The sequence below is a fragment of the Schistocerca piceifrons genome, chromosome 9, assembly GCF_021461385.2.
Source record: "Schistocerca piceifrons isolate TAMUIC-IGC-003096 chromosome 9, iqSchPice1.1, whole genome shotgun sequence".
Lineage (NCBI taxonomy): Eukaryota > Metazoa > Arthropoda > Insecta > Orthoptera > Acrididae > Schistocerca > Schistocerca piceifrons.
In genome coordinates, this window is record NC_060146.1 from 35,160,655 (window position 1) to 35,187,813 (window position 27,159).

The 27,159-nt window shown below is 39.9% G+C and overlaps 1 protein-coding gene across 1 annotated transcript in view; it reads left to right on the forward strand.

Annotated features, from left to right (window-relative positions):
• Positions 1-27,159, forward strand: part of LOC124716913 (ATP-binding cassette sub-family B member 10, mitochondrial-like) — a 112,324-nt gene that overhangs the window by 22,780 nt on the left and 62,385 nt on the right. The window contains exons 3-4 of the mRNA XM_047243482.1: positions 12,752-12,954; positions 16,670-16,780. Of these exons, the coding sequence (XP_047099438.1) occupies positions 12,752-12,954; positions 16,670-16,780 (314 nt within the window). The remainder of the gene's footprint in view (positions 1-12,751; positions 12,955-16,669; positions 16,781-27,159) is intronic.

A 27,159-nucleotide genomic window follows, 5' to 3' on the forward strand; every position in this document is an offset into this window, starting at 1 on the left:
AATTTATTATATTTGAATTTAGAATATGCCCATCTACTGCTCTTTTCATTCCCAATTCAAACACCCCTGGATGCTGTAACAGATGTCCCAATAGTGTGTCCCTCCTTCTAATAATTTTCTGTGCGCTTTTTTCCTTGCATATTATTTTCTCATGTAAGTATAGTATTCTTTGATAGCACCTTACTTCAGATACTTAAACTATCCTTTTTTTTCTGGATTTCTGATGCTTCACATTTTTCTACCGTACAATGCTGTGCTGCAGGAATACATCCTCACAGGAACTCCTTCTCAATTCTTCATCAAGATTTACCATCAATGGAACTCGAAGAAAATATTCTTTACAGGTTTAACAACTTTTGATCTGTTCCTTGCATTGGGTGCTGTTCATAATCTTAATTTTTGATTAGGAGAATGCTTTCTTTTTCTCTAATTCTTTGTCATTCCAAATTTTGATGTCTTCTTTGTAATCACCTTATTTGTGCTTCATTTAATTTGATTTGATTAATGTGTTTAGACGAAAACTACAAGGATCGTAGCCCACTATTGCCTGCACCAAAACTGAATTTACTCTGCAGTTTCACTCCTTATGATTCTAGTAAAGCAAACGTACCCTTAGGAGGTAGTAGGAGAACCTTTAGTAATTCCTTATTATACATAATTTCTTCAGGCTCTTCCGACCCGAATATTATGTGTATTATGCCCTTCAGTGCTCTGCATTGGAAGACTAGATGTGGTGCGGTGTCATCCTCCTTACCAAATAATCAACACCTAGGGGCTTCTTGCTCTATACCCATCATGTGTAGGTGTTTCTTGCCGTTACAATGGCCAGTCATGAGTCCTACCAAGAGTTTAATCTGTTTTGTTTTGAGGTTTGTGATTACAGAACTTCCCTTGAAATACGGCTTCAGTATCATTAGCTTACCATGTGTTTGTTTTTGGATTGTAGTCCAATATTCTACATGCTGCCATCTAATCCAGCTATGTTGTTTTGATTTTATCTTCACCTTAGTGGTAGTTATGACAGATTGTGGTCTAATAAATGGAGTCATCATGCCTGCCCTGGCCAGTCTATCAGTTTGTCATTGCCACTGCTTCCTGAGTGACCAGGGGCCATAGCAGGTTTACCACGTGATTTTCTCTTGTCTCCCAAGGATGCCAGGGCATTCTTTGATCTTGTTGAAGGGGCTGATAGTGTTCAGAGCTGCTTAGCTGTCTGAATATATGTAGAAGGTACAATCCGTGCAACACCTACATAAATTCTCCTCCTCCACACACACACACACACACACACACACACGCACACACACACACACACACACACACAGGATATTTTCACCTGGAGTACTGTGACCAGCTTCCCTAGAAGGACGGCTTTCTGTAGTCTAGGCTGTAACCGATATACTTTGGCCCCACTGCCTTCATCTGTTTTCAACCAGCCCAATAAACCAGAGTACATCTCCTGATGGGTGTCGGTTCATTCCTCCACTGCTCCCTTCCTCCAGATGTTACATGGAAAGTTTCTTCAGATCAGGTGGAAGTTATTGTATGGTCAGCTGTCATTTCTCCAAACATTCCTATACTTACCACACTCACTATAATAGTGTGAGATTATGGATATCCTAAAGGAATCCTGTTGTTTCCAGTTTTTAACCTGTATCCCCCTGGATTCATTGTAATCCAGAGGTACAGTGGATGCTTGTCCTGCATGGTTTCCATCCCAGCACAATCTTCACCTTGGCAAGCTCCTTAGCAGCTACCTTCTGTTCTATTTTATTCCACCACACTGTAGCTTAATAACTTACCGTAAGACTTATGGTATATATCCAGTACACACTCCTACATTTAGACCTCAGTTTTTACCATGGGCCCTTCTAATGCTCATAAGAGTACGTTTTGCCTTTGAACATATATTATTTATATGAGGAGACCATGCTAGTTTCGCATGCAGGGTTGTCCCTAGATAATTTACTTTCCCCTCTGCTTGTAGAGTTTTCAGTATTTTTACTGGATTTGGTTCCTCATAAATGGCACTAAAACATCTTTCTTAGAAATGACACATACAGCCTCCTTTCTATACTAGTTTTCCACAATCTAGTGCTCACTGTGCCCCATTGTTGTAACAGTACTAACAAATTTGCTGAGTATTACCATAACTAAATCGGCTGAGTATCAGCAATAGATTTAGTCTCAAATATTTAACTCTTCAGTGACTTCATTCACCATTAAATCCCACAGTAGAGGGACAAAACCCCTACATGTAGATACCGCCTGCTGATGTTGACGTCATTTTCTCATTCATCATGGTGGCTTCTGCTTTTATTTTACATAGGATGGTCATAATCCACCTGCATTAGGTAGTCTCAGTCCTGTGCTCTTCCGCAGCTCTACCACGGATTCAAAGTCTGTATTGGTAAAAGCCCCCTCGGTATCCAGAAAGATGCAGAGAGCTATTTCCTGAAAGTGCAGAGCTTTTTCCACTTTCCCAACTTTGTGAAGTGCAGTTTCACATGATTTGCCTGGTTCACTTGCATGTTGGTTTACATGTAGAAGAAGTTACCTCAGCCGTGGTATGATCAATTCTCCCTGGCTTTGGAATGAAAACAACCCCCCTGTCCTCTGAGCATTAGGAATGATTCCTGCTGGTACGCTGACCCTAAACAGTGTACATAGGAATCTAATTAAATCCTGTCCTCCTTGTTGCAATAGAGCTGGAAAGGTACGATCTGGGCCTTGTGACATGAATGGTTAAACATTCCCACTGCCCACAGAATTTTTGTTTTCAGATCAGCACATTCTTTGGCAGATTCCCATTTTTTTCCCCCTTGGATCACCTGTAAATCAATGCCTTTTAGGGACTGACTCCTGGTCTGTGTTATCTGTCAGAGTGTACTAAGGGAAGTGAGTCTTCAGGAGCACATCCAGCATTTCACTCTCTGTTCCTATGTACTCACCATCTGCCTTTCTTGGAGTGCATCCTGGATTAGTTAGTATTCTAGTGAGGATTTTGTGAAGTTTAGCACAACTATCTGTACTAGCCAGTTCCTCACAGAATACCTTCCAAGAAGACAACTTCGCTTGCTTGGTCACAATGTTGTATTAACAAGGACATCCTGATATTTTGTGCATTTTCCTTTCTTTCTTGCAAGGTTGAACAGACTTTTCTGCTTCTTTTGCACTTCTAGTTGTTGTTTCACCAAAATGCTTTTCTGTTTGTTCGGTTCGTGATGATTTGTAAGTTTTGTAAATACGAGGTCATAATGGTGGATGTCACTGTGTCTGTTATTTCCTCATTGAGTCCCAGTCTGTTTTACTGGGATTCCTATAGTTTATGGTCTTTTTAACACCTGTTTCAATCTCAGACTTATCATATGTGTGGTGAGATAGTGGTGGGGCCATTTCCATATGCCAATGTTTGACACAGCTACACATTAAAGTGGTCCTGAAAGTTATATCAATTACTTTTCCTGTCTTCTGCTCCTGAAGGTAGGTTCCCTATTCAAAATTTCCAGATAATTTTGTAGTAGAAATCGGGGTAGGTGCTCACCTCTGCTGTTGGTGTCACTGCTTCCCCACACTACACTGTGAACATTGGCATCACAACCAACTTCATTCAGCTGTGAGCGACTTACTGCCAGTCTCCACTCTTGCTCGGAAGGAAGAGTATTGTTCTCATAAGGAAGGTAAGCCGAGTTCATTACAATTTCCCTCATGCTTCCTTCCTCACATTGTTTCGTCCTGATGGTCAGTAAGTCTATGGAACAGAAGCTTGCCATTGGCATGAATTAAATTCCATTCTTAAATCAAACAAATACTTCGGAGTTCTTTATATTTTTAGAATAAATCAACTTACCTCCAGTTCCTCCGAGGCCTGAAAAGCCTCTTTACATAGATAGGTTTCCTGTATCAGGGCCACTTCTACTTCCTGTCTTCACAGATGACTGCTCAAGTTGGCAGTTGTCCATTTACTATGTTGCAGGTTTATATGCAGTATTTGCAGCCTCCACTATGGTTGCGTTCAATGTAATTGATTATCCAGATGGAAACCTTCAAAAACCCGAAGTACTATTTTGGTTCTTCCTCTCGCATTGCCGTCAGGAATATTTTTCCAACTTCCACCACAAGCATTTGGCCATCCGATACATCCCATCGGTCGATTACCCTCATATTCCCTGTTGAGACCTGGCTCTGCACCTTTAGTTTTGTGATCAGAGTCTGGAGGATTATCCTTAAGAAGTTTCGGTACCCAAATTGATAACTTTGCAGTCTTGAAGAGCTCATCAACTCTCTTAACCAGCAGCTTTGCCTCCTCCCATGGAAATATCTTGGACACCACATCCTTAAGCCACTCCACTATTTGTATCCCCTCACAAAGATAAGAGCGCTGTCCTGATCATTGGTCCTGAACTTGTGTTCCTCCTCTGCCCCCCCCCCCCCCCCCCCTCTCCTCCTCCACCCACTCTTCTCAAGGAGAGCAATCTGAACAAGCTACATCTGCTGCAAAGTGATGTTGACCAGTAGACATCCGTGTTGGATGACTGCCATCCTGAAAATGAGACATCAGTACTATAGGTCTGTTTCCACATTTCTTGCTTCAGCTTTTTCTGGACCGTTTATCCAGAGTAGTGGGAGTATCAGACTCCTTCTTTGTTGTCATGTTTTCAGTCTCAGGGATGGGAGGGGTCTTATTACCCTCTTGCTTCTGAGACAGGCTTTTTGTGGGGGTCTTAGGTTCAAGACTTTTTAGTTGCCCCCATTTTTGTTTAGGAAGCCATTCATTACAGCAGCACATTCTTTCTGTTCTTTGAGAATTTTCTTCCTCTGAGCCCCAGACAAGGATTTAATCTTGATGTGGTTCAACTTCTCACTAATAGTTTCCACTTCTTGGACTGGTCTTTCTCCCCATCCAATAGCAGAAACAGCTTCCATATGCTCCAGCTGTGAAGCTTGAATGTTTTAGGTCTCAAGTCCCCCAGTTTTTTGTTTTCTTTTCCAGTTCTCGATATTTGTCCCAAAAGAATTGGCGATCTATTCAGTTGACACCACAAAACCCCACGTGGTCCAAGCCTAATGAGTCGGGGAGGTCACCTGGTATCTCTGAGGCTCCATTAATGACACACCTGCCCGTGTGCCATGCGCTACTCGGCATGAATCACATCGCACCTTGGGTTGGGTATCTGGGAAATTGGGGAAGGACTGTGGAAGTGGATATGGGAGGGATGGGGTGTTGTGAGGCGATCTTCGTTTGGCTCATCTGTTGAGGCCTGTCTGGCACGGAAGACCCTGCCAGTAGCTGTCCTACTACAGCCTCAGCTTTAGGCACAAACATGCAAACCTCTCTGCTTGCACAGTACATGGTCAAATGGTAGCAGTAAATCATCCTCCCTTTTTCAATCAGGTTTATCTAATAAGGGAAAAACTACAGTTCCACGTAATCATGAATGCTGACACATTCACTCTGTTCAGACAGAACTTAATGGTTGAACAATGGGAAGAAGTTTACCAAGAACACACAATAGAGAAAAATTTAATTTTTACCATAAAATATTCTAATAACACTGTGTCTCTAATTTTCCAGTAGAATTCATCAGGGACAGTTACAGTCGAAGATATGAGAAAATGTGAAACAAATACTAACAAAGAGTTAGAGGGGCTGGCCAGTACTTACCTCAGCTCAGTACAGCCGATAGATACACAAAAAACAGAACCGAAAATTTACGTTCCTAGCTTTCGGAAAGCTTTCTGAAAGCTAGGAACGTAAATTTTTGGTTCTGTTTTTTGTGTATCTATCAGCTGTACTGAGCTGAGGTAAGTACTGGTCAGCCCCTCTATCTCTTTGTTAGTATTTGTTTCACATCTTTATATGAGATTTTCCATTAATCATTTAGATCACCTGTATGAGAAAATGTGGCAGATGCCTGGGATTAAAGTATCTCATACCAGGAAGAGTGAGATGTGTTTAAAGCAAAGGACTAGCTTTAATCAAGACTTCAGGCTACCAAGCAGTCTTGGAAAAATTCTTCACCTTGTCAAAAAGTAAAACATCCAGAATTCCAAGAAGAAAGCACAGAAAATTTGATGTATTATTAGACGTGAAGCAAATAAGCATAGTAAGGCAAACAATGTTTAACTCCTCCATCACAATAGCTGCAAGACAGGTGATGTTAAATTCAAACCGATGGCCATTAAATTCGACACCAGATTTGATAGATAACTGATAGAGTTCACAAAAATCAAAAGCAGTGACTTTTCTTGCTGTGATGACACATCAGCCAATGGACTAGAATATTGTGCTGACTTGGTACAATCCAACCCCACCCCACCCCACCCCCTTTCCCAGCCTTGAACTGCCTTTCTAACCAGTGTGAACCTGTATTTTCTGAGACACTACAGTATATGGTGGTTGTAAAAACAGAGATAAGCAGTTGACCTCTAATTGTAACACCACCACCTCCTTCCTTCCCACATCCTCAAAATTTTTTGGGGAGAAATTTTTAATAGCAGCACATTGCTTGTCTCTCAGCAGCATTTCAACAACAGCTCAGTCTGGCTTCTGTAATGGACGTTCTACAAAATGAGGAAAATATGATCTCACAAATTCAGTTCTGGTACAACAAAACAAGAAAAATTATCCTTTTGCCATTTTCTGTGACCTTATCAAGGGCTTTGATGTTTGTAATAAAAAAAAAAAAAAATTAAAATGTTGGGATGTTAAAGGCCTCCCTCCTTGCATGGATAGCATCATATCTCAACAATGAGAAACAGATGTTCATATCAACAAATGATACTAAAGGATTAAAACTGAATTCTAAGTGGGGAAAAATTAAATATGAAGTCCCATTGTTCTTACTCCTGTTATTGAGCCTCTTAATTTACTAAATATATTGGAGGGCTGTTCTAAAACTGTGATATTTATAATGAAACATGTATACTGGTAAAGGACCCAAACAAATCAATACCAGAAACAGCCAGGAGCCATGCTTACCATTGGTTTATACCAAGTAGCTTAACCTGTATGTATCCTCGGAGTCTTTCTCAGTGGCGTGCTTCAGTAAAATCTTCTCAGTTTACTTGCAGAAAAAAAAAAAAAAAATCCAGCTTTCGATAACTGTCTCCATCACCATCACCAGGAGCTAAAATCACTGACTGCTGGGGCTAGCATGGTGCTCTACTTATGCAGATGCAGTGGCAGCGACTGGAACCTTCCAAAGAAGGGTGGAGTGGCTCATGCATGGAAGGCAAATTGGGCATCTCCTAGCAGCTCCGTCTCACTGTGGGACCGGGTGACATCAGACAGTGTGAGAGTCTGAAGCCGCATTTGAAACTGCTGCTCCAGCACCCCTACAAGTGTCAAGGATCCATCTTTGCTTTCGCTCGAAGTCCAAAGCCCGCCCCCATGCCCTACTAAATGTGTACCCCTGGCCTCTCTTAAAATTGTTGCTGTTTGTTCTAATTTCAGCCACTTCTTTCATAACAGAATCCCATTATGGTGTACAACAGTTCATCCACCTACAGATTTGGAAAACATCTTGGAGGGGACACTACAAACATCACATTATTAACTCACACTCATTTGTTGAGAACCTCAGAAAAATAAAGTTAGGCCAGAATGATATAATGGTTACTGTGGGTGTTGTGTCACTTTTTACAAGGTGTCAGTACAAGACATGCTGGATCTTTCGGCCCAACAGTTTCCACCTAAGATTGTCAAGCTGTTGTGTCATGCCTTAACGACCACATAGTTTCTGTACTACAACCAATATTATGAGATGACAGATGGCGCAGCTATGGAATCCCTGCTGTCTCCAGGCATAATGAACTTTCACATGGAGCACTTTGAGGAACAGAGCTCTGAACTCTGTAAGGTGCATTCCTCTTGTTTCCTGTGACAGGTGTTACACTATCATATTTCTTTGTCAAAGTTGATATGTCAGATATTTATGTAAAAGAAATTTGATGGTGTAATAGGGAACCTTGTCACATCTCACCCGTTTTAAAATAAATATGATCAAATCTTGGGCCTCGCCATAGATTTGATCATAAAAGTTGTTCATCTTCTGTTCACTGCAATGTGAAATGTAACTGCTTCGAGCAGAGCACTGGCATCACTGCAGCTATTTGATGTCTCTGTAGTGTGTTTGTAAACAAGGCTTCAAAGTTGGTTTGTTTCTTTGACACTTTTTTCTTTTTTTAATAAACATGCTTTGACTAGGGTGGGTGGTGAGCAAGGGACACAGTGCAAGCTATTAATTGTGTGTTGATGGGCAGGTGGAATATGCTGCAGGCGACTTCGTGTTCACAATCACAGCTACAGCTATCCACCTCTACATCTGGAAACATCCAGGCAGCTTTTCAGCAAGCCAGAATAGATGATGTGGCCACACTCTAAAATAAAAAATTCTTTCATAGCTTTCCATTCTATTTTGTCAATTTTTGAACTCTAGATGCCACAAGTTAGAAAGCTCTTCATCTGTTTCATACTTTTTATTTGGTTGTTGGAACACTAATTCCATTAATTAAATTATCCAAAATAAAAAATAGTTCTTATTGCCCGTATAGTGGACTTAACATTCATTTATGTTCAGTGCTTCATAAATTGCTTCACATGTTTCTGGATTTATTTTGGTTAATGTGCAGTGTGGTATTGGGGTGCTGTGTTGTAAACTAGAGTAGCTCTCTCATGTATCAAGAAATCGCAGTGTCACAGTTTGCCTGTCTTTTGCACGTATAGCATGTCTCAAGACAGTATTCTGTTTTGTAATATGAGAAGCTACTTTACTGAGCAAATACTGAAATACACTCCCATCCATTTCTAAATAATTTTTATATTAAGACTTGACTTCCTCCACTTTCAGCTCTCAGAACAAATTTTGCTGAATGCTTTTATTATCTTGACGTAGTGCATGTTGCTTCATGCAAGTATGTTTCCTTTTTTTTCCACTGCTTTCTTCCAAATACACACACAATGCAATTGTGGTACTAGCAACTGCTGCGCATAATAACAAGTTGTCGCCTGCCATCTTGAAATTTGATGAAAAATATGGTGACAGTGTAATACCCCTTTTTAGCAACACGTCAAAGATCTGTGTTGAAGAAATATGACGAATATTTGATCAGTTTCTTTGTCAAAGAAATATGATAGTGTAATACCACCCTATGGTACGTTGATGACACATTCTTGATATGGCCTCATGGTGAAAACGTATGGCAGCAGATCATCGATTACATGAACAGTGTCTGTCCCAGAATTAAATTCACTGTCCGGTTCGAGAGGGATGGCAAGCTTCCATTCTTTAACGATTTAGCTGAGCAGAAATTGGTCACCCAATGTATAGGAAATCTACGCAGGCTGACTTGTAGTTGAATGTCATTAGTTTTTGTCGCCCTGCACACAAGAAAGCAGTCCTGAGTAGTACACAAGGCAGAGAGAACTTTTGATGATGACCATCTAGAGTCTGAATTTTTAGCATCTGAAGTGCAAGGGAGAAATAGCAAAAGCCTTCAGGTGTCACCAGTGAAAGATGCCTCATGAATCATCAGAAGAGGCCAAGCCAGTTGCTCTCCTTCCATACTGTGGAGCAATGACTAACAACATAGGACCTTTCGGCCCACCTCCAAGATACGAGATATGTTACGCTCTGTTAAAGACAACATTATTCTTAGAGTTACTGATATGTATGGTGTCCTTTGTGAATGTTGTAGCTTTTACATAGGTCAAGCTATTCACAACTGTTGCTGTGCATTGTGTGAAGTATTTACGACATATTAAACAAAGGGAACTAGAGAAGTCAGGAGTGGCTGAATGTTGCCTAAAAATGAGCGTTAAATACAATTTGAAAATATGAGAGTTTTTTCTCAAATATCATCATATTGGGGTTCTGTTATAAAAGAAGTGGCAGAAACTAGAATAAACTGCAACCATTTTAACACAGACCAGAGGTGCACACTTAGTAGGACGTGGGATGGGTTTTGGACATTGAGCAAAAGCCAAGACAGAAGCTTGAGGCTTGTAGGGAAATGGGAGTGGCAGTTTCAAAGACTTGTATTACCAAATTCTAAATACATAAAACTGGCTTACAGATGTTAGAAATAGAGACTGATAGCGTTCAGTAGATGAAGCTGCATGTGTGAAATTCCAAGGAATCCGTATGGATAAGAAATGGATTTGGCACTGGCATGTGGATTAATTAATTGAAACACTCACTTCTGTCACATTTCACTTAGAAATCTCTCCCACTGTGTTGATCACAACATATTTTTACTCGACAGTGTCTTAGTGCATAATATCCTTGGACAATGTCTCATGAAAAGACTTTAAGAATGTTACACAAAGTTGATAAATGATTGTTCTGCAGGACCCACTGCTGGGACATAGTGCATCTTATACTCACGTGCCATAATGTTTACTCCTTAATGGTATCTGTAGTTAATAATAACAGGGAATTTAGTATGAATTGTGAAATCCACAACCACAATACTATTAAAAATTATTTCCATGTAGAATACGTGTGCCTGTCTACAGTTCAAAAAGATATTTGTGGTGCAAAAGTCTGACAGGTTGCCAGCAGATCTCGTGCAAGAAATTGGAAATCTCTAAATATTCAAAACTGAAATAAAATAAGTATCTTATCAGCCACTCATTTTATAATTTATTGGAATATTAGGACTCGGGGATGTAAATGCTGGTTAATCGTAACGTTCACATCCAATAAACTTTTTGTGCTCCCCTTCTCTGTATACATTCACTATTGCCATTAATTGTATTTTGTACGAGTCCCACACACTGCAACAGTATTGTAAGATGGGACACACAATTGATTTGTAAGCAATCAGTCACTGGGTGAAGGGCTCACATTTGGGGGGACAACGGCTCCAATCACCATCCAGATTTAGGTTTTCCTTGATTTCCTTAAATCGCCCCAAGCAAATTCTGGGATGGTTTCTTTGAAAGGGCACTGCCAGTTTCCTTTCCTGTCCTTCGCAAAACTGCGCTTGTGCTCTGTCTCTGACAGCATCGTCATTGATGGGACATTAAATCCTATCCTTTGTAGACTGACAGCATTTTTACAGTATCCTGTCAATGAACCAGAATCTTTTACCTGCTTCACCTACAACATAGCCTTTGTAATCATTCCATTTCATATCCTTACAGATTGCTACATGCACATTGTGTATGATGTATATATATGAGCTAACTAATTCCACCTGTGATTCATTGATGATGTACTCACAGGATACTACATTTTTTCTTGTTATGAAGTAATGGACATTAGTGTGGACAATTTTTCATGTAGTACTTTGTTACGACTGACTGCATCATGTCCAAAACGTCTGAGGCTACGATTGATACTGTCTGTTAGGTCATTAGTACACAAGATCAACACTTCTTTGGGGCATGCCTGAAGTTACTTCTACTTGTGTTGATGAACCCCATCCGTGCTAACATACTGATTTGATCTATTTATTCACCCAAGGATCATCTCTCAATGATATAGGATTGTTATCATAATACAGTGAAAATAAATAGCCCAAAATATACATACACACAGATTATATAAGTGTGCTTTTATGGGGGTAGGACAGGCAGTTGGCCATGGCCTTGCTGAGGGAACCACTCTGGCATTTGCATGAAATACTTTAGGAAAACTGTGGCAAACCTAAATTCGATGGTCAGACAGAGCAAACTCCATCCTCCGGAATATGAGGTCAGGGACTTAACAACTGCACTGCCATATTGGGTAAGTTCCTATTTGTATAATGCTCTTTGATTTAGAAACAGTTTGTACCAGATAAATTATGTCATAAAAAAAGGAAGTAATTTCACACTGCATCACTAATGAACCCCCCCCCCCCCCACACACACACACACAAAGAGCAACCAATGGTGACTCCTGGACCATGAACAGACTCTTATGCTCCTTGCACTGCCTCCAATCTGTCTGGAAAACTGACTCCCATCTTGTAAACATGCAATTATGTCTCATGAACATCTTCATGCTTCCTCAGTTCACCTGAAAAACTGGACAGCATGCTCCCATGATGAGTGAGACATTGAGCTCAGGAGAATGACTAAGCATTACTATCATGTGCTGTATACCTTGGTACAAGATTTTCTTCTGAAAGTATTACATTGTGATGACATATTGCAGAATGACAGGATGTTGTAATTGTTCCCTTCCATTACTAACCATTGCTTGAGTCCTCTAAGGCCCATGCACTGTTTATGAAGAATATTTTAGTTGCCTTTCTAAAGATATATATTTTAGTGTTCTTTTTTGTCTCCTTGCACAATTTCATTCTCTGATAGAAAGTGCTGTTTTCAGTTCTCTCTCTCTCTCTCTCTCTCTCTCTCTCTCTCTCTCTCCCCCCCCCCCCCCCCCGCCCCCCCTCCTCCCCCCCTTGACAAATGTAAGTTCTTCATATCTTGAATGCTACAGACCAGTCACAAATATTGTTTGGTTCTCCATATAACTGTGCTTTTTTAATAAATGTTGGTGTGGTACCAAGTTAAATGCTTTTTCACAAGTTCAGAAATGATACCCGTACCTAATTACCTCAATCCGTGACTTGTAGGAGGTCTTGTGGTAAAAGTGTAAGTTAGGTTTCACACTATTGATGTTTTCAGAATCCTTCTCAGTTTGTTCAGAGGAGGTCATTCTGTTAGAGATTCATTGCAAGTGAAAAATCCTTTGAGGCTTTTGAAAGTGCTGGCACCGTAAAATAATGTATATTTTTTGAAATTTCTGTTTCTCAGGGTACCGCATAACGCAAGCTCTGCGCCAACGGGTGTTTGGCTCGATAGTGAAACAGGAAGTTGCCTTCTTCGACCGTAACAAGACAGGGGAGCTGATCAACCGGCTCTCATCTGACACATCTGTTGTAAGCCAGGCAGTCACTTCCAATGTGTCAGATGGACTGCGCTCCACAGCTATGGCTACTGCAGGTGTTTCTATGATGGTATAAACTGCTTTAAATTATCTGTTGTATGTCTTTCTAGCATATTTTTATTTATTTATTCGTTCAGTCATTCATTCACTTAAATGTCATGCTATGTTAATCCCATCATGAATGAGAGCCTTAGAGGTGTCCCTCTAATTTTGAGCAGATGTGGACAGATTCAGGTGCTGTTGTAATTTGGTCTGTCCTTATAGTCCTGAAATTTATAAATTTATCATCCCTCTGTACGGTGTCTCTTCTTTTCATTGACTTCATTTTCTACAAGCAGTTGGTCTTGTGCTGGAAACTGGGCAGAACTGCTCTTTCTTCTGAATACAAAATGAAATGATAGAATGAACTTCTATTTTTATCTGCGTATATTCATCCAACATTTACAGCCTGGAAAAACCTCATATTGTCTATGTCTGCCATACAACTTTTGACATTACATGCACTGTGTACATCCGTTTTTACATATCATAGCAAACTAACTAACTTCTTCTTTTCATCTCGTGACGTAAGTGTTGAGTATCACAAATGTCCTTACTCCCTGATGCCTGGTGTAACTCCAAGGCAGGGTCAGCTGCATGGAGCAACCACCACACGAGCAAGTGCTGAAATGTGTGGATCTGCTGCCCGCATTGTCCTGTCTGATAGAGACACTGCGCCAATTTACACTTGATAACATGCACAGATAGAAATGAATTCCCACACCCAGTATGTGTGTTCCATCGAACAGACTATTAGAAAATATTTTCTAGATTGACGATCCTCATTCATCTCCACTAACAACATGGTGCATCCTATCACTTAGGTGAAGTGATAGGGTACACCAAATGTCTCTCACCATGGACAGAAGATGTCTCAATTGTAGAATCTCACTAATTAAACAATGCTAATATGGGCTAAACTCTTTATGTGGAATTATCAACTAAAAACAATAATTTCACCACATATTCTGTCTTTTAACTTTGAAAAGAAGACAAATTGAAACTACTAATATATAGCATTTGTGTTAAGCACTATTTCATTTATTTATGTGTAAAAAAACTCTCCATAATATATCAGACTTGGAATTCTTTCACTCACAATTATCTAATTGTCCTGATGTGTATCTTTCATGTCTGCAGGAAAAAGGGAAGTTCAGAGTGTAAGTAATAGTTGCATGCTCTAGACACAACTACTTTTATATTGTTTCAATTACTCTGTAGACATAACTGACTCACGGAAGTAGTGTAAGGGCCCATTCTTGGCACAAACCACCTCAAAAATTAATCTGTTCATGAATCAGTTTGTCTACCAGTCTTATATTTAAGTAAGAAGACCATTCTCCATTTAACTTTACTTATCAATATTTAATGGATGGGCAAATAACTCAGGTAATGGTAATTTATGGATTCTACATCTTACTTGATCTTTTCTTCAAGTAAAGTAGGTAAATATGGAATTCTTTATTTGCATTAAAATAACTTCCTCTAGAAAATATGTATCAATCCAACCAATTTGACCAATTATTAACTAAAAGTATAAACTTCCCCCAAATAAACTTTTTATAAATCTGTTCATTATTATAGAATAGGTAGACTCATTTATCAGGCCCTCATTAGGCATCACCAAACGTGGATTACCGCACGTATTTCTATGCCATCTACTGTCTTCTTCATATTATTAATATAAAACCAACAGAGTCACAAACTTGTAGCCCTAGCAACCTTTCATTGCTCTACATATCATGTTATCTGCCTATCACATCCTGCGTTATTAATAATTCGCAAAGCTCAGACATCTGCATCCATATCGTCTGTTTACTACATGCTTCTGTCAGTGAACTGTAAAACTCAGATCCCCTTGTGTCGCAACTTTGGAGTAAGTCATAACATATTGATCTGTAGGCATCGACCATACACTGTCTCCCACAGAAGGCTTGTAGCTGTACTATCATACATAATCTCACATTGATAGTGTCCTAATATATATTATTTCACTCCTCATTTTGGTGACGTCACGATCTTTTTGGTATGCTAACCTTAACAGTTATACCAAATTACATACATGGGTACACATTCCTGCTCAGTGCTCTATCTCCACTACTTCCTCACTTCTTTCAAAGTGACTCACTCTTATTGTCTTCAGAATCTGTCCCTGTGTGCCATTCCTCTGTGCCTAACTCCATGCGGCTAATAAATTTTTAGTCATTATATGTGCCGCGCACTGGAGGGTTCTGTACACTACCTGTGTATGGTGAATGTTTTCTTGCTGCTTGATTCATACATAGGGGTACCACTGGTTTCTTGGTCTTGGTAACAGATAATAATAAATTACGCAACTGTTAGTAAACGCACTACTCTGTTGATTTTTTTAAAAAAAAGTTAATGATTCAGTTAAGATGCTGAAATGCTCTCCATTTGACACAATATTTATGCTCGTCATTTGTTGAGTATGCCTGTGAGAGCAACAATTACTTTTTTTGCATGTGTGTATCCAATGTTAAGGTGCTCATTATTTCTGCAGATTAACTTGTCATAAGGTAGTCAAAGAATGCATAAAATTTGACAAACCGGATAGAATAAAGAAAATGAAAATGTTACATATAAAACAAAGTGCCTGAGAAGTGTAACAGTTAACTCGGGAGTTTGGTGGTCATCAATGTGTCTGGCCTACAAGTAGGCCTGACTCTCCTAAAATCATCTCTAGGTATGTGGGGCTAAAATTTCATTATTATGTCCTGGAGACTGGCCCCTGCTCCTGCACATTGTTTTCCAACTGTTGATTATAAAATGACCGATGTGCCTTAACATATTTGCCTTGATTATTCGTATGAGAGGATGTAAAAGTGTGAGACTGGTTACTCCACTGATTATGTCAGCATTATTAATTCAGCTGCTTAACATCACAAAATCCGCTCTTGTTCTTTTGTTGAAATCGTGAAGGGTGATGGTTTCCGTCTTGATTTTCTGATGTACGGTTCTCACTCTGTGAGCAATCTACTCTTCCTTTGCTAAGTGCATCTAATCCTTCTACAAAGGTTAAAAATCATTTACTGTCACCCAGCCCTTATATCATGTATCTTTTCCTATGTGGTAAGATACCCTTCTCACCAGCACCTCGATCAAATGACTCTCCTCGATGGATTTGTCTAAATATTTTTACCTGGTCAGATGTCCCACCATGTGTTTTTTGTAACTACCCTAACTATTGTTACAGTGCTTTGCATCCAATAATTCCAACGTTAACTACTCCTCAGTACTGGATGACCATTACTTTCTCCTAAATTGTGCTTGAAAGTCATCCCAGGAGGAAATTCCTCTGATGGTCTGTTCCCCATTCAGCAGCATCCCCTTCTAATTAGTCTAGAGCAAAATCAGTTCTTTCAGTGTTGTTCCAGCATTTTGGTGACAGTTTTGAAAACGCTTTTGAGAAGTGTATGGGATAAACATCACCATCAGGCTGAGACTTGGGGAAACTGTGTGGACAGGTTGGTACCTCCCCCCTATATTTAATTCCTTGATCAACTCTGTTGAGAGCCCACTGTTTCCATTAAATTTCCACATAGCTAACTTGTCCTTGGTTTTATTTAGTTCCTCCCAAAGCTTTCATAAATGGTCATTGGTTCTTTCTAGAACAACTGTGAATTGCAGTATATTGGTGGCTTATTCTTGAAATAGTTGTTTCTTTGCATTTTCATATAGAAATAATTATAATGTTTTTTTTTTTTTTTTTTTTTTTTTTTCCACAGTTCTACATGTCACCCCAGCTGGCACTTGTTGGCCTTGCAATTGTACCCCCTCTGGCTGGTGTTGCCATTGTTTATGGGAGATTTGTGAGGCAGATCACCAAGGCAGTGCAGGTGAGTACAGGTATCTCAAGAGTATTGACTCCAAGATGAAGCTTCAGTTTGTGCTGCTGTTGTGGAGGAATTGTCTTGTAGGGGCTATTACACTAAAGCTGTTAAGTCATAGCAGGCTATCAGATAGTTGCAGCTTGTTGCTTGTTCATCAAGTTCAACTCGTCACTTGTGACAGGATGGCATGTCGCACAAAGCAAGATAATTTGCACGTATCAGATACATAAAAGATTTATATATCTGTATTTATGTATGTTTGCTTGTGACAGTTATCAAAAAGAAAACATAGTCACTTGAAAAAAGACGCTACAGTTCCTTCGATCTGTGTTGAAACTTCACGCACTGGGTTCAATGTGTGGTAGAAGTCTACTGCTAGGAAAAACAATCCGTGTGTTATGAGCTATCTATATCTGTCCATGACTGATAATGTTGATGGTACAATAATTTCTTCAGGTGTAGGAAAACACACAAATTGGTGGGGGCAAGATGACAAATATCTGATAGATGTTCAAATGTTGCCTGGGACAAGTCTTAGAGAAAAAGTGTTGTGTGCTGAACAATATGTGGGAGAGCTTTTACATCTACATCTACACTCTGCAGAGGGTGCATCACATTGTACCAGTTATTAGGGTTTCTTCCCGTGCCATTCATGTATGGAGTGCAGAAAGAACAATTGTTTGAATGTTTCTGTGTATCCTGTAATTATTGTTATCTTATCCTCACGATCCCTTTGTGAGTAATACGTAGGTGAATGTAGTATATTCTTAGAGTCCTCCTTTAAAGCTAGTCCTTGAAACTTTGTTAGTAGACATTCTCGATATAGGAAATGTCTATTTTCAACAGCTTTGTCGTAGATTCCCAGAAGACGTGCTCTGAGCATCCTGCATCCCTTGTTCTGGATGGTTTGTGGCACTCCTCTTGCATGAAAGTCAAGAATCAAAGCAAACAGGTGGGTGCAATTTTTCTGCCTTACAAAAAGCTTTTACTTGGTGCCACACCGACACGTATTAATGAAAGTGTGACCGTATGGGTGTATCAAATGTAATTTGTAACTATATTTAGGATTTCTTATTAGGGAGGACGTAGCATGGTTTCTTGGACATAATACCCAAGTATCGTTGGAACCAGGGTCTTGTAAACAAGGTCCATTGTGTGTGACTATACTTCCTGAGCATTCTTTCAATGAATCTCAATCTTGCGTCTGCCTTTTCTAAGATTAGTTTTGTGTGTTCATTCTACTTAAAAGTGCTCTGTGTGCATACTCACAAGAAACCACTTGAATGCGAGAGCACAAAAGGCCAGTGATGTTTATGAAATTCGAAGTCTCACGTATTTTCTACCGAGCAACCACAATATTGCCTCCTAATGGCAACAGGGGTGGGACTGGAGGTATCCAATAGCGTGCATAACATGAGCCTATGTAACATAGTTGAACATGGTGTGCATAACATGAGCCTATGTAACATAGTTGAACTGATTAATCAGTAACTCACAACAGTGCTTCAGTGCTAGTAGTGTTGATACAAAGCAGAGCAATGGCAAAGATAAACAAAGCAAACATAACATTATATCTACAACAGCTGCTGCTGAAGTTGACATTTTGTCTGAAAGGAATCCAAGAAATATTGCAGAGTGAAAAAGAAGTGGCAGATGAAATATCAGCATTATTGCAAGATAAGTTAGTGGAATGTGTTGTCATATACTCTCGACTTTGTGGACAATGTACTTTAGCAATACAGTGATGATGGTACATACTTAGCAAGTGAAAGTGATATTGAAACAGGTGTCAAGCCATGTAGTTAATCATTTTTGTCAGACAGGGAGCCGCAGGTCCTGTCTCCAGTGAAATGTCGTGAAGGACAATCATTGTCCAAGGAGCGGGTACTAAACATAATTACATATGCGGAAGATCATCCACAGCATAGTAAAAAAAGCAATTATGAACACATTTCGAGTAATTGCACAGCAGTATGACCGTATAGTATATTTAGGGGGAGAAAGTGCATTTGGTACAAAAACTGGTGTTCGTACGTTTCAAGAATGCTTGATACAATTTACCGAATGTGCATGATAGTGGCCTACTACATTACACACATCAAAGTGTGCTGGATGATTCTTTCTCGTGTTTATGATCTTTCAAGGGCAGTAGCAAATATTTACATCAAAGCAAGCAAGAGCAGGAAAATGGGTGTAAGAGAACCACAGTTACAGTATGAGCACCCCTTTGGGCAGTAGCTGGTCAAAATAACTTGCTTTTGATTGATCCCTGGTCTGTGTAGAAATATCATACTCCTTTAGAGCAAACTACCTCTCCAAAAAAGGGTGTAACATTGCAATTCATACCACCTGGGACCACTGGAAAAATTAAGCCTCTGGATGAGATTAGGCTCCGTGACATTCTCATCAAAGGGATGAGAGCTGCCAGCTAAGTTCAGTGGGAACCCTGTACTAGCAGCTATACACCAAGTCCACACCCTGGACAAGACTAAGTGTACAGAGAGTTGAGCAGCAGTCCACTGCCCACTTCTGGTCAACGAAGTCTGCAAAGGGGAAGAGGTGAAGAGACACAGCACTTCTCAGGAATATACTGCGTGGTTATAAATAAAATGCAGCTTCTCATAGAGGACCAGTTTGGGCTGTAAATATCGTATGGCAGCAAAGTTTGATAGGTATTCTGATATGATTTACACTTGAAAAAAAAATAGTTCCAGGTGCAAATCTGTCGTGAATGCATGAAGGATGGAATGAAATGTTTGCATATGTGATGGATTAGAAACAGGACGTGGGCAGAAAATGTCAAACAAGTCAGAAAGACATAATGATGATTTTATTATTTACCAGTGTTTACACAATTTGTTCAGTATGTTCACTGGAGGCAACAATGAGATTCTGTGTCTGTAAAACAATGTGATTGACAGTTCTCCCTGAATGCCCTGTGGATGTATTATTTTCAAAGAAGAACAGATCAAGAATAAATGTGCTTGTGAACCCCCACTAGACAGTCACATACAGCTAGTGAAGTGACTCTTTGTCCAAAGCACATGATTTAATAGTATCCCAAATTTGCCAGTTCTGTGTATTCACTGCAAACTGAAGTGTAAAATGTGCCTTGTCACTCAATAGAATATTGTCTGGCCATGTTATCAACTTCGAATCATGCCAGAAACCAAAGAGCAAGTTCAGAATGTTGTTACGGTTCATGAGATTTCAGTTGCTGCACTGTCTGGATCTTGTACAGATACAAGTGTAAAATAGGCTGCAAAATTTTCCATGCTGTTTATCATGGGATGGACGATTCTGGCGACACTGCACTAGCACTAGCGTTACCCAGGGCACGTGTTGCGTGGGCAGTAACAGCAGCAGCAATCTCGTCAGTGCCTTCCACTGGGACAGGATGCCTCCCTCTTCCAGGTGCCACAAGAAGCTCACCCATGTTTTTGAATTTTATCATCATCTTCTTTAAATCATTTAATGACAACGGACCTCCCCTCAGACCTTTCAGTTAGCAGTACTCCCTCAATGCACCACTGCAGTCACTGTCATTCACATACAACAGTTGCACTAACAACACATGGTCTCTCTTGTTAGTAGCCGTACTGTTCACTCACATAATGGCTTGTCAAATGATAGCACTGATGTCATGTTGTCATTCAAACAGTGTACAATATTTGCACCTGGTGGCCAAAATTGGAACTTTTTTAGCATAAATTGGTTGTGCATTAATGGATTAGCATATCTACAAAGTTCCACTGCCAAACGATAATTACAGTCCACATTGGACCTCCATGAGTAGGTGGACTTTAATTATAATCACCTGGTATATGGGATGCCTGCATAAATTAAACAGTTTGCCAGAACATGACAATGACACTCATTGAAACATTGCAGAAATTCAACAAAGCCACCTGGATGGAAGCCTGAGAAGACATTGTCAGCAGAATATGGTGTGAGAGTCCATATTCAATACAATGTTGTTCCACTCCATGTGTTGTGATATACTTCGTTCCTGCTGCTCAAGCTTGTCCCTCTCTTTGATGACGACTCTCTGGAGCTCATCCAGTGTGTTCCTGCAACAGTGCATTGATATTTAAAGTGGCGCTAGGGCATACTCAGTTGCGTTCATGTCAGCAGATACCACAAGCCATTCCATTCAGTTACCCCTGCCTCCTGGAGGAAGGTATTCACAAGGTGGTCACAGTATGCTCATAGCATTATCTTTTCGAAAGAGGGGCAAACCACCAGAATGTTGGCTGTTGGGCAGGATAGTATAGGTTGTAGCAACCTGTCCCAATACTGCACAGCCATCAGACTATTTTTGAGAGCGATGAGAGACATCTATCGTCCATACGCAATACTGGGACAAAACGTGTGCAAATGTACTCGGGCTCGTTCACTACCTATTTTATTCGTGGCTCATCTGCAAAGAGAGCTGGTAGTGAATGGTTGCATTTGCACCCCTAATACTGAGTCATATATTGGCTAGCCTTTGAACAGCAGTCATCTGGTCGTGTGACTAGGGCCTCCCATCGGGTAGACCGCTCGCCGGGTGCCAGTCTTTCGATTTGACGCCACTTCGGTGACTTCCGCATTGATGGAGATGAAATGACGATGATTAGGACAACACAACACCCAGTCACTGAGTGAAGAAAATCTCCGACCCGGCTGGGAATCAAACCCGGACCCTTAGGATTGACATTCTGTCACGATGACCACTCAGCAACTGGGGTTGGACTGAACAGCAGTGAATTGAATACACACTTGTCTATACCACAACCTTGCGCAAAATGAGGTACACTGTACAAGTTCAGATTGAAACTTATTTATTTAAAAAAACACTTCTAACTTTGTGGCCATGCATATCAAAGTTCACAAATAAATCTGATCGGTGCAATTCGCACATGTGGTTTATTGTCCTGTACCTACACACTTTCACGTTGTTCCTTCACAGTTTATTCGCATACACTGGCGTCCATGCTTACACTTGCGGCAATTTGCCGCTCCGAACTTACCACCACAATGGACAATGACCAAATACCACATTTTCCCGCTCGTATCCCCAGTCCCCAGTTGGGTCATGTGACACTACATTAATCAAAATAATTCCTAAACATGGCCACAATCTGTTTACAAATTTTATAAGATTTAAATACTTAAACCTAAATACAGTATATAATTTTACACACCTTTATCACCACATAATTTTATAATTTGATGCAATTAAAAAAAAACAAAGCACTATGCAACGGAACTACGAATGCTCATCAAAACACAAAACAAGTACTTTTATGTCCATTTTGCATTACACTATTTTCACTCTGCATTTAATACACAATTTTACTCTTAAGCACAGAAAATTATAATCAGAAATAATTTATGGCATGCAATCAGATTTACATAATTAGGAATGTTTTGGCACAGTTTCACCCTCTCCCTTCATTTAATGACGTCTTTGCACTAAATATGAGACATACAAATACTTGTCTGGCACTACAAAGATCGAAACTGAATGGTGCCTTCATAATAAAATAATGACTTACTTTGCAGTTGTTCTAAACATCTTTATAACTTAATTCTACTATGAAACATTTAGATTGAAGTATACCAGCCCAACATATTATTTCTGCTGCTGTGCTTTAAATTTAAATTACGAACTGCTTGGAAGAACTCGTTTTCACGTGACTTATATTTCAATAATCCAAGGACTCATTCCAAGCACACCCTACATTATTTACTTAAGCGCAAAGTCATATACGGTAATTATATGCAGTTATGTAACCAAGTAATTTAAACCATCTGAAACTGCTGAATACTGCTGTCTCTTTATCAGGGAAAGATTAGTCTATGAATATATTGACTTATCTTTGTGCTTTTCACATCCCATCCATTTTTTCATTGCTGATATTTCCATTGCCAGCAAAGCTGCTGTATGGCCATATTATTCCCCATTACCTTACACATGACATGATCCTTGCCACTGCTGAAACCGTTGTGTGTGTGTGTGTGTGTGTGTGTGTGTGTGTGTGTGTGTGTGTGTGTGTGTGTGTGTGTGAGAGAGAGAGAGAGAGAGAGAGAGAGAGAGAGAGAGAGAGAGAGAGAGAGAGAGATGTACATTGGTACAAGGACACATGCAGGAGTACTCTTCTGCAAAAATAGCCAGAAATTGGACTTACCATGCACTCTTCGGTGAAGAGAACCTCATGCTATTGATCTGGATTCCATTCTAGGTGTTCCCTTGCCCATCTTCTGTGTAGATTATGGTGCTGGAGTTTGTACTGTCATTTGTATTGAACATCTATAGGCAACATTGAACCAGTGGAGATAGTTCTGCACTGTCTGGTTTGACACAGACCTCCCAGTTTCCACAAAAAGACGATGCATAATTCTGTTGCACGTTCCATGGAGTATGTGAGAGTCACAATATCAGCAAATAGTTATCAGTCAGGTAGGTAGTTTGTTTGTTAGTTACGTTTCCCATAGATCAATTGAGCAATTCTTTAATTGAAATAATGTGGAATAATTCAGTTGATTGGATATGTATGCGTGATGAGTGTTAACATTAACGAGCTTTTAAATAAAAATTCATCTATGGAATAAAAGGTGGTGTCCAAAAGAAATGATTAGGTTCGATTTAAAACTTATTTTGCTACCTGTCGGACATTTTGTGGTATCGGATGAAGAATGCAAAATTTTTGTTGCTGCATATTGAACTTCTTTTTGAGCCACTGACAATGTTAAGCTTGGGTAATCAAGATCATTTCTACCTCTGTTGTTGTACCTATGTACATATAACTATTCTTCTCAAATTTTGATGGATTATTTGTGAGTAATTTCATTATCAAATATATGTATTGTGATGTTGCAGTTAAAATGCTTAACACCATGAAGACGTATCTACTAAACGACCAAGGAGAACATCACGTATTGTTCTTACTGCTCATTTTGGTGGAATCAATACTTTATTTCTAAGTAATAAATCTCCTCAGAAAATTACTCCATAATACGTTATTGAGTGAAAATACGCAAACTGTCAGAAGGTTGACTCAATGGTTTCCTAGAGTAACAAGTATACAAAGAGCAAAAGGAACTGAACTTAATTGTTTGAGCAACTCAGTAATATACTTCTTCCAGTTCAAGTATTGACCAATTGTACACAAAAAAATTAGGAGCAGATCCACCCTGTTTACTGACTCGTGTCCATGTGCTACATCAATTCTTGGTGTTGCTGTTTGTTATACAGAACTGAATGTAGTGAGTTTCCTCAAAAATTTAGGAAGAGTCCTTTTTCAGAGTTTAATCACTGGTGTTCTTGATCATGGCAACCACTACAAGGCTGAACTACGTTGTTTTGTGTGTAACAGTTGCTGTTGAATGCTTAAATGGTGTCATTATGGCATATACCAGCTAGGCAAGCAACTTTCCTGCACTGACTAGCCTTTCGTGTTGCTAGATAGAATAATGTACACAGGCCCTACTGCCCCATTGAGAATTAGACATAGCGTACACCATGAACTGCACTGAGAATGCAGGTTCACATTACCTCCAGGTGGCTGTACATAGCTATAAAAAGATTTATCTTTAAGATTAAATTACAAGTAAACTGTTTTTGTTCTACTGATTTTTGTTTATTTTTAACTAGGTTTTGACTTAAATGGGCCATCTTCAGGAAACAAGGTCCAGAAGAGACACTAATTCTTAGGTGACCAAATATTATAAGTGGAGATACAATGTTTTTTAACATTGCAAATTACACTTTACACAATGGTCAATATTAAATGTGTCATTATGATGGTCTGTGAGTATTTGGCTGGTTGATAGCATCACATGAAGCTCAAAATTGGGGATGCACTCAGCTGTAATTGGTCACTTAGAGCCAGCTGGGTATTTTGAGCTAAATGTTTCTCTCAGGTGCTTCTAATAGTTTTCTTCCTTTGTTGGCTATGTGGAGCACATCTATATGGATTTGATATCTGTGTCCTTCCTTCAGCACATTTTTGACAAAGGTGGAGCATGACTTACATAATCCCCAAGTCAGGGATATAGCTATTTGTGATTAAAAAATTCAAATTATGCAGGCCACGAGGCTGGTGCGTATCTGTAGTGTTGATCCAAAACATTGTCACGACTGCCCACAGTGACACTGAATGTTATCTGGTTGTGCTGCAGGCACGTGAAGCGACCAGGAAAATGAGTAAGCAGAGAAGAGGTAACTGAATAGTCATTCTACTAATGATATGGACTGCAAATGGGGAAAATCCACTGACATAAGTGACTCTGACAAAGGGCAGATTGTTATGTCCCTGCTCCTGGGAGCAAGCATCTTAGAAACAGAAAAGCTGTTCATGTGCTGCTGTTGTGAGCATTTGTGGATAGTGGTTGAAGGATCGTGAAACAACTTGCAGGAAACTAGGAGTTGGAAGTCCACACCTCATCTGGCAGAATACTATGACAATAACCACATACAGCCTGTCCCATCCAAAACACAGGTCCATGTGTTTCACTTGAAAAACAGACAAGCTAGGAAAAAATTGGAAGGAAATTGGAGGGAAAGCAATTATAACACTGGGACATTCCTACATGCCTTGGAGTAAAGCTTGACCACACATTTCCTTTCAAAGACCATTGCAAGAACAACATGAAGTTCAAGGTCTGCAACTGAAATAATAATATAAGCAAGTTCACTAACAGCATGTGAAGGGCTCAACCAAAAGTTCTATGAACCTCTGCTCTAGTTCTGTGTTTGTTTCTGTCAGAATATGCTGCACCAGTCTGGCAGAACTCCACACGCACACACCAAGCACGGTGAGACTGCACATAATGAGACAGGCTGCATTATAATAGGTTGCCTATGACCTACTCCAGTTGACAAAATTAACCATCTTATAGTCATAGCGTCCCCAGATATTAGAAAAAGAACAGTGGCAGAGGCTGAGAAGAAAAAACAAGAAAATAAATGCAGACATCCCACATTTGGAAGTGAATCATTGTGTCCTATACTGAAGTCAAGAAATAACTTTCTTCGGACAACTGAAGCCATTATATCTTCATCTTCCACTAACTGTGACAAAACAAGACAACTGGAAGTAATAGCCAAAACCTAAAGGAAGAGCCTGCTACTGGTTTGCAGCTACCCTACCAGACGTGGAAAACAGTGAACAGACTATGAATTGCAGTGACACGGTGCAAACAAAACTTGAAGCAGTGGGGCTACGGCACTAGCGATGCAACCTGCAAATTTGGAGAAGTTAAACATACTGAGTACCTCTTGGTCTGGCCAAAGTTGCCTGAAGCCGGCACACTGGAGGACCTGGTTTCAGAAAATGTTCCAGCAATCAGGACTGCCAAATTCTAGGCCTCAAAATCAATTTGAAATTTACAGAGTCGTATGTGTTCATTGTAGATATGTTTCAAATTTGTAAATAACTGCACTGTGCTGTACTGTTCTGGATATGAAAGTAAATAACAATAATAATAACACTATGTGGAAGTCATAGGCTTACCCACTTGGTAAATCAGGATAGGTTACGATCTGTGGCAGGCCTGATGTCATAGTACAGTGCTTGTACAGCAGACGTCTTTTGGAACACACTGTTCAGCATACATTGTTGAAGGTGAGCTTCACAGCATACATCACCTGCTGCGTGCTCCCATGTTGACCTATGATATGATCAGTTGCTATTACAGTGGCCGTAGCATTTTCAAGAGTAGAACATATATTGATGGAAACATGTTGCCTGGTCGGATGCTACACATGGTCAATGGTCCTGTCCAGATATGCTGTCATGCAGGGCAATTGCTGAAAAGTTGTATTACGTGACAGATGTAGCCCAGGGGGGACAGTAATACGTTACGGAGTACATTCACCTGCATCTCTGTGGTTCATATCCTTCTCAACAGCTATGGACTGCATCAGCATCAGTGTGGACAACCTGCATCTCTTCTGATGATCTCTTCCCCGATGCTAATGACATCTTCCAGGAGGACAGTTGTTTATACCACAGGACCATAATTGGACTACAGTGCTTTGAAGAATGTGCTGATGAATTCAGGTTGGTTTCTTGAATGCCAAATTCTCCTGATTTGAACCTGATACAAAACATCTGGGCCACTATTGCACCCTCAAATCATTAGCCTGTAATACAGAGGAGTTGTGTGATCTGCATGTAGACATCTGCGGCCACATACCTCCAGAAATCTGCCACAGACTTGTCAAATGCATGCCACAGAAAATGACTGCTGTGTTGCGATCCAAAGGTGGACCAGCACAATATTAAACAGGTGATTGTAATGATTTGGCTGGTCCTAAATAAAATCGTTAGTGGATCTATCCAGTAATTTGTTGACCAGTCTGATGTAGCACTAGAAGATAGCAAAATGAAAGCTGA